At 44.2% G+C, this 12,227-nt stretch overlaps 1 protein-coding gene across 1 annotated transcript in view; it reads left to right on the top strand.

Moving 5' to 3' along the window:
* CDH18 (cadherin 18) overlaps nucleotides 1-12,227 on the top strand; it is a 485,140-nt gene that overhangs the window by 400,307 nt on the left and 72,606 nt on the right. The window contains exon 7 of the mRNA XM_019541925.1: nucleotides 7,378-7,565. Coding sequence (XP_019397470.1) covers nucleotides 7,378-7,565 — 188 coding nt within the window. The remainder of the gene's footprint in view (nucleotides 1-7,377; nucleotides 7,566-12,227) is intronic.

Below are 12,227 nucleotides of genomic sequence, written 5' to 3'. Positions count from 1 at the left end.
GATGCTGCAGGTTTTTCCTCCCAAGGTGGAGAACCTTGAATTTTTCAGTGTTAAACACCATCACGTTCTCATCTGCCCATTTGCTGAGCCTGTCCAGGTCAGCCTGGATCACCCTCCTGTCTTCTGGTGTGGATGCTTTGCTCCAAAGTTTACTGTCATCAGCAAACTTGGCCAGTCTGCTTCTGACTCCAATATCCACATCATTAATGAAGATGTTAAACAATATGGATCCAAGAACTGAGCGTTGGGGGACCCCACTAGTCACATGGCACGATGATGATTGACTTCCATCAATTACCATCCTCTGAGTCTGACCACGGAGCCAATTCCCCAGCCAGCCGATCATGGTGGATCAAGGCCACAGTTGGCCAGTTTCACCAAGAGGTGATCATGGATGGAATACCAGATCAAAGTCTTTTTTGAAATCAAGATATATGACATTAATCTCTTCTCCATTGTGCAGGTGATTGGTCACCTGATCATAGAAGGAAATGAGATTGGTCAAGCAAGACCTACCCGCAACAGGCCATGCCAACTATCCCTCAAGAGGTTAGTACTGGGCAGTCCATTAAGGATGGCCTCTTTAATAAACTTTTCTAAGACCTTCCCCAGGATGGAAGTCAGGCTGATGGGCCTATAGTTAGCTGGATCCACCTTCCTCCCTTTCTTGAAGATAGGCACCACATTGACCTTCTTCCAGTCTTCAGGCACTACACCAGAGTGCCAGGAGTTTTCAAAGATCCATGTCAGAGGCTGGGCTATAATGGTAGCCAGTTCCTTGAGTACCTGGGGGTGTAGATTGTCAGGGCCCACTGAAGGTGGTATCCAGCCTCTCAAGGTTTTCCTTCATGAGGTCAGCATTGATGGAGAGCAGGGGATCTCCCTCACCCAGACCTCCCTGTCCCGTAGGGGGCATGGACGTCCCATGGGGCTGATGAAAGACCAATGCAAAGTACCCATTTAATAGATTGGCTTTTTCCTGGGCATCAGTTATCCCACCTGGTTCAGCAGGAGTCCAATGTGGCCCTTGCTTTTCCTCCGGCTCCCCACATAACTGAAAAAGGACTTTTTCTTGTCCTTGATGCTTGAAGCTAGTTGGAGTTCAGCTGCAGCCTTGGCTTTCCTGGTTTGCTCCCTGCAGGACCGGACCAGTACAAAAAATTCCTCCTTGGAGATGAATCCCATCCTCTGTTCTTTGTAGGCCTTTCTTTTTAGCCTCAGGAGGTCTGCTAGATGTTCCTGGATGCTTTTGGTGAGCCATGGGGGCTTTTGAGCACTCTTGTCCCCTTTGATCCATGTTGGGATTGTCACCCTTGGGGCTTAAAGGATCATCTCCTTAAGGAACAACCACTTTTCTTCAACTCCCAACTTCCCTCCCTTCTGGTGATGTGGAAATCATGACAGGATCACTGCTTGGCTAACAGAGTGCTTTGTTTTTCATGGCCATGGGAGAAGAAGCAAGGCTGACTAATTCTCTCCAGCTGCAGGATACAGACTCTTATATACTTGTGAGAAAAAGACACACAGAAGCCTTCCCCTGAATACATTCTTGGTAGTCTGACAATAAATCACCCTGGAGTCTTGCAAGACTAAACATGTTTTCTCTAGCTGTCTCTCAATAAGTTTATCTCAAGGTCCCTTTGTTTTTTGGCCTTTACTTATACTCCTTATTATGGCCTAATTTTTTTTTTGCTTGTTCCAGTACTTTTCCTCATCACTGGGACCTAAAAGCCTCCCCAGCTAGTCTCCTTACTTCATTGAAATCCACCCTCCTGAAGTCGAGGGCTGCTGCCTTGCTGTAGGCCTTTGACGCCCTGCACTGGATGGTGAATTCCAGTAGGCAATGATTGCTATTGCCCAGGTGGTCGAGCACCCACAGTCCCCTCACCAGGTCATCGCCTGTGGCCAGGACCAGGTCCACCAAGGCATTTCCCCCGGTGGGGCTGTGCACCTCCTGGGTTAGATGGAGATCCTGTAACTCAGCTAGGAACCTACGTGAGTGGTCAGACCTGGCTGACTGCTCTTCCCAGCAGATGTCCGGATAGTTTAGGACACCCATGATCACCACATCCTTTGACTTAACTGCCTCCACAAGATGACCGGAGAATTCCCAGTCTAGCTCTTCTCCCTGGTTGGGTGGCCTGTAGTAGACCCCCACTGTTAAGTCCCTTTCTCCCCAACCCTCTTGTATTCTGACCCAGAGCACTTCAGTCTGCCCCTCCTCTGACCCAGTCTTGTTTGTTGAGGATGTATATTGCTCTTTGACATAGAGCGCCACACCCCAACTTTCCCTTCATGTTCTATCCCTCCTGTGCAGCCTATAGCCCTTGATGTTCACCACCCAGTTGTGCATTGGATCCCACCAAGTTTCAGTGTGCCCCACTATGTCTGGGTTGGTGTTAGCTAGCAGGAGGGCCAGTTCCTCCTGCTTGTTCTCCATACTACAAGCATTGGTGAAGAGGCATTTAAGGCCTCCTGAAGGTGTATGCCCCCCTATTCCCAGGACTGTCCAGGCCCCTATCTCTTACCTGGATATTTCTTGTGCTTGTCACCTGTCTTGGATGGGATGTTCTTATGGATGACTCTTTGTTCAGTGTTCCATGGCTCCACCTGTCCTCATCCTCCCCTTTCCCCCACAAGCCTAGTTCAAAGCCTGCCAGAGGTGATCAGCCAACCTGAAAGAGAACACACGCTTACCTTTTGAGGAGAGGTGAAGCCCATCCCACCCGAGCATGTCTCTTGTCCTGAACTATGGGTCATGGTCCAAAAAGCCAAAGCCTGCCTCGAGACACCATTTCCGAAGCTGCAGGTTGACCTCTCTGATACAGGTCTCATGGTGTCACCCATGTCCGCTCACTGGAAGGACAGATGAGAAGACCACCTCTACCCCTATCTCCTTCAGCTTGCCCCATCAGGTGATCTGGGCTGCTCCTGGCCACATCGTTAGTGCCCACATGGATTAGGACCATGGGGTAGTAATCATTGGCCCAGATAATGGCTGGGATCATCTCTGTCACATCCTTAAGCCCTGCTCCGGGCAGACAGGAGACCTCATGTGTCAAGGGATCCTGGCAACAGATGGGACCCTCTAAACTTCTCAGGATGGAATTGCCTATGACCAGCACTCGGCATCTCTTCTTCCAGATCAACTTGCCTCCTTATCCATGTGGTTCATCACACAAAGCTATACTTCCCACATCCCTATCCTTTTATTATTTTCATGAGCGTGTATAACAGTAGGACCTATCTGAATTAGAAATCCTTCATTTTGGGTGTGCCTACCCATGTGCTTTAATGCACAGTGGCCTATTTACTGCACGTTAAAGTGACATATAAAAACCAAAATCAGGACTAGTAGTAGAGATGATATCTTTTATTAGACCAACAAGATTTTTGCAAAAAGAATTCTTTAATCGCAAGCTTTCAGGCTTGCATCCTTCATCAGGCATTGGAGAAAAGATTGTAAAGATTCTCCTGGGTAGAAATGAAAGTTCATAGTTCTTAGGATCTCACTGAGGACTCAATAGATGGAAAATTCTTCTGGACAGTCAGTTTCTAGCTGGTCTGGAGCCTCTCACGTCCTGTGAGGATCTGTGATGATGCAAATTATCTTGAAACACAAGCAGGAGCTGCAGAAGCCCAAATTGGGGGCAGTGATTCAATTAATTGATTTGGATCACTGTCCCAATTCAATTAGGTCAAATCCGAATCTGAAGATTTGATGCTGATTTGAAGGATCAGTGATTTGGCCATAGACACAGCTTTAAATTTTTTTTTCTACATACTTTGAGGTACCAGGCGTGGCTTGTGAATGCTGCGGTGGTGGGGTGGATGGAGCATCCCATAGGAGCACGGGGTGGGGGCACCCTGCGTGCTTGGCACTGAACCTGGAAGTGGACCGGAAGTAGTTCTGGTCCACTTGTGGGTCTGCCACCAAGTGAGAGGGGGCACCCTCCCAACTCTGCAATCAACCATAGGGGGATTCCAGGTGCCCTCCCACACCCAGGAGGTACCAGTCACCGAGCTGGGGGAGGGTGTCCCCACACAATCCCCGGTGGACCTGGAAGTGTACCAGAAGTCCACTTCTGGGTCCCCTGCTGAGCGCATTGGGGACCCTCACATGCTCCCGTGGGATGCTCAATCTGCCCCAGAATCTCAGCATTCACAAGCTGCCTGGTACCTTGAGGTATATAGAAAAAACATTTAAAGCTGTGTCTATGTCCGAATCATCAAATCTCTCTGAATCGATTTGGAGGGTTTCGATTCAATTCAGATAGATTAAAAGGTCTCCTGATTCAATTTGGATTTGGAGATTCAGCTGCCAAATTCAGGCTGAATCTCCACTGAATTGAATCAGCAACTGAAGATTTGCACAGCCCTACTATTTTTTAACAACCTTAGGTTATTCTCATAATACTATAATGCCTTCTTATCAGGGCAAATGAAGTCAGTCTCATTCTTCAGTTTGCAGCTTCCATTTTACATTTTATTTATTTCTCTGTTTCTTTTCTATAGTTACTGTAATCCTTAACTTCTCTCTACTGTAAATTCCACCATCACATCTTACTCTTACCTTCTAGGCACTATTTCAAGGTGACTGGTCTTTCTCTTTCACTTTAAAACTTTTCTTAGGGTATATGCCTCCCATGTCATTAAAGTGGTTTCTTCAGCTTTGCAGATAAGACTCTAAGACACCAGTTCATAAATATCTTCTTTTTTTTTTAACTGGGGAGACATCTGATCATTCAAAAAACAGACTGAGCCTTTGTCACTGCATTTATCATTATTACTGTTATTATTGTTGCTATTGTAATTATCGTGTACTTTAATTTATATCGTCCACATTTCCATATACGTATGTGTGTGTGTGAGAGTAAGTCTATGAATTCAGCTTCTGTTTATGTTTATACTGCACTTTTTCAGACTAATATGTAAAAAGTTTTGTGTGTCCATAGGAACATTTATATGTTAGTAAAGCAAGGGCAAGGATAGGAATAAGCAGCTTGACAATACTTGAAAATGAAACCACAAAACAGGTGCTCCTTTAGAAGCCTAATCATTGTCATGCCTCATCAGATTTGTTAGCACACCTAGGTTTATATTTACACAGCAAAATGATGGTGTGATTGTCGTACATGCTAGCAGATACATGTTAGGTTGATGTAGCTAGTGTAATGAACAACAGTGAAGATTTCTAAAACTTCTGGGGATTTTGTATGTTCACACTGGTTTGTAGAACATGCCAGACCCTAATATATTGACACTGTTTCTGTTGTCCTGGATAGCTAGATTACAGGTAGACTGGCTATGATAATACTTGTTACAGAAAAAGCTTTGTTATCTGGCATCCACAGGGAATGGAGGGTGTCAGATAACAAAATATGCTGGATAACTGAGTGGCCCGAACAGGCGTCTTTGCCTGTTCTGGCTGCCGCCTGTCCCAACGCATCTGGGGTGTTGCTGCCCCTCCCACCATGATGCCGCCCCTCCTGCCACATCAACACCCCTCCTGCAGGCCCTGTGGGCCCTGCGGGACATGGAGGGGGACCTGTGCAGCCTGTTATGCCCTGGACCGTGGGGGCTTGGCAGCACAGGCTGCTTTCCCCTGGGCCACAGGGGCTCCGCAAAACCGGAAGTGCCACAGTAGGTACTTTCAGTTTCACTTTTCCCTTACAACCCCATACAAGTCAGGATGCTGGTTGACAGAGTGTGCCAGCTTGTAAGGTGCCAGTTAACACAACATTTGCTGTGTAATCATACCTTGTGCTGTGTTAGATCTACTGCAGATATATACTGATGGGTATGGCAGTTGGTAACTCCACAAGCTTTTCAAGAAAATGTAAGAAGCAGTTGTAGGTAGCTGTGAAATAGCTTTCTCATTGAGATTCCTTCTACTATGAGTTGGAGGTTGCTTCATGCAGTGAAGTATAAGGGTTTATTATATCTCTTTAAGTAATTTCATGCAGTCCTTACCATATGTTCTTACCGTCTATACAAAAATGCAGTCAGTTTTGAAACATGGTTTCCATGACATTCTGTGATACTGGCAGGAAGCAATACTGTCTTTTTTCACTAGTCCTTAGTCCTGTTTGAAATGTGTGTGAAGGCAGTGCAATTTCCTTTGTGATTCAGCCCTTCTGCTTAGGCTGGCGGCAAGCATATTGAGTAGAACTTAACTGTCCCAATGTGTTTGGTGAGGTGAACATTTTTTTTTTTAATTGGGAACTTAGCAAGGACCACCACACCATCTCATATACTACCAATATGTCTTCAGAAGGTAATGATTGTACCACTGTCAACTCAGAAAAGATTTGAACTGGTGTCCTAGAGATAAAAGCCCTATGGTCTATTACTGTCATTCTTCAAATATGCTTTTAAAATATTCTGTGAAATAGAGCCTTTGATGCCTCATAAAACATCTGTGTGCATTTCTGATGCTAGGCTGCCTTGGACTGAACTGCCCTCATTCATGGCCCTTTTCTTCTCCAATGAAGCTTAGATACTTTGTCTAAGTTATAGAAGTCTCTCATGACTCCAAATTGACTGCACCGTTGCCTGGAATCGCCACAATACTATATGCTGCAGCCACACCCCACCATATCATGCTCTTAATGCATTCTCTGTACCAGGATTGATGGAGAGGTGTGATTCTGCTGGTGGCAAATTAAGAGTTTTCTTTCACAGAGCCTACCTTGTGGGAATCTTCCCTTTTCTGTGCAACATGTACAATACCCAGTAACAGTGCCAAAATATCAAAAGCTTATTAAGATTCTCTGTGGGAAGAAAAATTTGCAGGTTCAGCAGGGACAAATGATTTAAATGGAAAGAGTAATCTTTCCCATGGCATACAGAGATCTGCAGGCTCTTTAATAAAATAATACAATTATTAATAATAATATGATTGTTACTGATGGTAAGTTATTGAAGGTAAAAATTATGGTTTATACTTTTTGTCACTGACCGAATATAATAAATTATTGCACCAAAATTTTAAATAAACTTCCAGTGAAATATCCAGATTTCATGTTGAACAAACAACAACAACAAAAGATTCTTCAGTTTTTGAATGTTTCATAAAGTAATTGGTGTTTTGAACAAATAACTCCCTGAGATCCAAATTTTAGTCTAAATGTATTCAGGAATCTAAGTAAGAAATTTAGTACTCCTGGTAGCTTGAATTCAGATGATGTATAGATTTATCCGTATGTAAATGTAAAAAATAGGTTTGAGTTCTGTAATTAGGACCATCAGTTTCTCCAGAAAACTGTGTTCTTTGTTTAGTGGATATGATGGGTTTCTGCTGAGTACTTTGAAATTCTACTGTTTAGGTTGACTAGAAATATCCACCAATCTTTTTTTTAACTTTTTTCCCCCCAGAACATTACCAGCTGTATGTTCCTGAATCAGCTCAAGTTGGATCAGCAGTAGGCAAAATCAAGGCAAATGATGCAGACACTGGATTGAATGCAGACATGAAGTACACCATCATAAACGGTGATGGCTCTGGCATGTTCTCCATATCCACTGACAGAGAGACACGAGAAGGAATTATTTCCCTGAAGAAGGTAAGCAAAAGTCTTTGGAAGTGTCCCAGTGGATATAATTAACATGCTTTTTTTTTATGAAAGCTGTAGAACAAGCAGATGCCACAATGGAAATGTGTGTGTTGTAATCTGTAAACCTAATGAAGCAAAAACTGCAGTAACATGACCTTCCCCACTAGAACCTTTAAATGTTTGTGAGTATTAGAACAGGAAAAGGAGTCAGGGAACAAACTATCCAAAAACAGTAATTACTTAAATCTTCTGCGTTTCTAAAATGTTTAGCATTCAATGTTAATTAATATCCAAGTACATCAAATTTAGATAAAACCAGGTATAATTCTTTTTTCCCATTTATATTATACGTAATATAAAACACTAAATACAGCAGGAAGCAGCACAGTTGTTCCAATATTACCCAGAAAATTTGACAGTCACAATGCAAAATTAATTTTAGGGTAATTCATAACCATGTTTTATGTAAATGATCTTATGTCACAGAGTTCATTTCAAGCCCATATTTAGTAGATCCCCTGAAATGAATTCTAAGGAAATATCTCACAAGATGTCTGGAACCCCTTACTTATAATATATCACTGGATTAGTATTTTTTGCTATTATTAAAAAATGAAAATAACTCCGGCTATTCTAATGTATTAATTAATTTTTCAAAACCTAACCAACAGTATGAAAATATTGCTAGATTTAAGTCTTCACATAGATTAACACACATCAATTAGTACTTCTCATGTTAGTTTGTTTAATATTAAATCTTGTGGGTATAGTTTGTACTGCACAAACTAAAAGTGAAGAGTGAATTTAAAATCAGTATTCTGTTAATGTGTATGCACAACTTGAATAAAGGCAGAAGGAATGAAATAAGAATATTTAAAACATATGAAGGCAGTAGATGAGAAGATTTAAATCAAACTTCTTGAAAGAAAGTATTGGGTTGGAAAGGAGATGTAAGTTAAAATGAAATTTTATAACTAAGAAAATGTAATTATGTATGGGCTTTTAAAAATGTCACATTGCGCACTGTATGGCCTGCTGGCCCTGCTGGGGTTACAGGCTCAAACCGCCGCTTCCAGCTCCCAAAGCCAGGTCTCTGTGCACCATCCCCACGTGACATCAACAGCCCGAGAGGTCTTGCACTGCTCCCAAAGCTGCTCCTTCAGTGGCAGCTGCAGGAGCTTTGGGCCTTGCCTGCTGAGGGAGAGCTCCCCAACTTTTCTTGGCTCCACTCTTCTTGAGTCCCTTGCTGCATCTGGGCACACAGCTCCTTTTATGTACTTCAGGGCTCTGCCCCTGAAGTCTTCCGGACCTGACAGTTTACAGTCTTCAGTCAGGCCTGGGGAAGCTCTTTCCCCCTACCCCTCAGGAAAGGGGCTTGACTTTATTTCTCCTGATCCACTAATCAGAACAGCAGGATTTCAAGCCTGGGACTCAACCCAAGCTCTGAAAGGTGAGCCTGCTACACTAAATTATTTTCAGACTATGCTTTCCATTTGTCAGATGAAATTCACTGAGGACAAATGCAAATGCAAAGCACTCAGGATGAAATAATAAAATGCACAATAAGAACTTGGGAAATGAGTGGCAAGGCCTGACTACTGTGTAAAAAGGCCTGGGCATTATAGTGAACCACTAGCTGAGACCAACAAAAATTATTACACGTCTAGGAAATGTGATTTAGAAGGAAAGGTTTTAACCCCATAATTATTTAGAGTGGAGAAGAGAAGATTAAAGTGGGATTTGTTAACAGTCTTCAGGTGCATAAAGGTTCTTATAAAGAGGAGGGTGGGAGACTCTTCTCTGTATTCACTGGGGACAGAACAAGAAACAGTGGTCTGAAAGTAAATTAACATAAATTTAGATTAGATATTAGAAAGAGCTTCCAGATATGAAGGTGGTTAAGCACTGGAACAGAGCACCTTGATAAACTGTTGAGTCTCTATCCTTAGAAGATTTTTAGGGCAGGTTAAACAAACACTTGAGAGAGGGACAAGCAAGGATTGGAATAGATGACATCCTGCGGACCTTCCAGGCCTATGTTTTTATGATTCTATGGCAAAACAAGTAACCAGATAACAGCATGTTCACTATGACTGTTTCCTAATAAAAATAATGTATGTGCATTTTAGAGACATGAAAGCAAACTGGAGAATTTGTATTGAGATAAAAGCAGTCCTCACTTCAAACAAGTAAAAATCATGAGTGAATACATTCTGTTTGGCAAAGTAATATTTGGGAATAAGTTATTTTTGCACTTTACTTATAACATGACAAGAGTACATACAACCTGTTCTTATATCAAACTACAAAATAATAAGTGGTATGAGTCACTTGTGTATTTAGACAAGAAAGGATATGTCTTGCTGAGCTAATGTGCTTTGAGTAAGCTGAAATTCAATGCCGCAGCAAATCTTGATTTAGCACCACATGTCCTTATATCCTTTCGGACAGGGGTGGGTAAAATACGGCCCACAAGCCGGCCTACCATGCACTTCCCTCTGGCCCACAGAACCCCTTCAAAATGCATGTAATGGTGGCCGCCACTCTAAAAGCCTCCAGTGGCACCAGCTGCTGGCTGCAGCACCTCAGGCTGTTTACTTGTGAGGCAACCAACCCTGACCTCAGCCTGACACAGCTGGCCTCGCTCCGCCCCTGGCTCAGGCCACGTTCGCAGCTTGAGAGGGCTAGGGCGGGCTGGGCCAGAACCTGTGGCGCTGGTGACGGGAAAAAGTGTCTGGGCCAGCTTCTGCTTTGCTGCACAGGACTGGAAAGGGCCCTGCCCTGCAGGTAAACCCAGGAAAGTGGCTGCTGGGCAGGCTTTCCCTGTGCTGTGCAGTGCTGCTTGGGCTATGTGGGGTCGGACTGGGCCCGTATTGGGGAGGGGAAGCAGCAGCTGGGCCGCAGCTCTGGCCCAGTCAGCACCAGAAAGGAGAGGTGGCAGCAGAGCCATGTGCCGCTTGGGCCAGGATGAGCCCAGCCAGAGCAGCAGGGGCTCAGCTGCACTTTCCCCGCACCTCAGTCAGCCAGTCCTGAGCGACACACAGCTCCACCACTGCTTCTGCTGGTGGGTGCCGACCTGGCCAGGTCCGTCCAATCCAGAGCATCATGCAGCTGAAGCCAGCTTCCCACAAGCTGCTGGGGATGGGACAAGCCCGGTCTGATTGGCACCGGCCAGCAGAAACAATGGTAGGAGCCATGTGCCGCTTGAGACTGACCAGCGCAGGTAGGGGGAAAATGCAGCTGAACCCCTGCCACTCTAGCTGGGCTTGTCCTGTCCCATCCCCAGCAAAACGTGGCTCCACTGCCACTTCTGCTGGCTGGTGTGGACCTGGCCGGGCTCCTCCTGTCCCCGGCAGCCACATGCTGCTCCAGATGGGAAGGACCCGGCCGGGTCAGCACCGGCCAGGAAAAGCAGCACGCAGCTGAACCTGGCTTCCCACTTTCTGCTGGGGATGGGAAGAGCCCAGCTGGGTTGGCACCAGCTAGCAGAAGCACTTATGGAGCCATGTGCTGCTTGGGATGGGACAAGCCTGGCCAGAGCAGCAGGGGCTCATCTGCATTTTCCCCCTACCTGTGCCTGTCAGTCCTGAGTGGCGCACAGCTCCACTGCCTCTTCTGCTGGCCGGTGCTGATCTGGATGGGCTCCTCCTGTCCCCAGCAGCATGTGGGAAGCATGTGGGATGGACTTGTTAAAATCTAAATTTTGATCAATTATTTGAATGAGAACCCAAATAAATTATTTATTTTCTGTGTTACTAGCTTAAGAGCTGAGAAATTATTCAAGATAATCTTTGAAAATTTTGTCCCATTTTTAATTGCTGTAACAACTCATATGGAATAGCTAAACCTTCTCTAAGTTCAGAATCAGTTTCTTTCAGTAAGTCAACTAGAAATTGTTTCTGTAATACCAGGGCATAAAACTCCTATTTCTCTTTCACACTTGCCTGAAACAACATACTATACAATATCATGAAGTACATCTGAATATCAAAAGTAAATATATTGGCTTTTGGGGGGGGGGGCGGGGTTCTGTTCAAAATGTACAAACTAACTGAAATTAGTATGAAGTTTGGATGCAAGAATATAACTTTTCAGGACTTCATGCTTGCTTAGAGGCTTGTGTTGTTAACCTAAGTGAAAAGCTTGCGTAAACCTCTCTGAATATTGTTCCTGTCTGATCATAGGAAAGTAGGGCTGGAAGAGACGTCACATGGTCCAACTTTCTGGTCAAGGTCCCTGCATAAGCTGTCTCAGGCAAGTGTCTGTTCAATCTGCTCTTGAAAATTTCCAGGGTTAGAGATTCCACTACTTTTCTAGGTAGCTTCTTGACCACCCTCAGAGTTAAAGTTCCTCCTAATCTCTAACCTACATTTCCTCTGCTGCATCATGAGACCATTGTTTCTAGTCTGATCTCCAACAGCCACAGAAAAGATCCATCTCCATCCACTTTATAATTTCCCTTCAGGTATTTGAAGACTATTATCAAATCTACCCTCAATATTCTTGTCTCCAGAAAAATAATGCTAGCTCTTTCCAACTTTCCTCATAAATCCTCTTCCTATGCCTCTCATTATTTTTATGAATTCTGAACTCTGTCCAATCTAGCCACATGCTTCTTGAAGTGTGGAGTCCAAATTGGACACAGTACTCCAGGCAAAGCCTCACAAATGC

This window comes from Crocodylus porosus, unplaced genomic scaffold (assembly GCF_001723895.1).
Source record: "Crocodylus porosus isolate Cpor-Errol unplaced genomic scaffold, CroPor_comp1, whole genome shotgun sequence".
Lineage (NCBI taxonomy): Eukaryota > Metazoa > Chordata > Crocodylia > Crocodylidae > Crocodylus > Crocodylus porosus.
The sequence above is the reverse complement of the archived record's forward strand: the minus strand, read 5'-3'. Positions and strand labels throughout refer to the sequence as shown.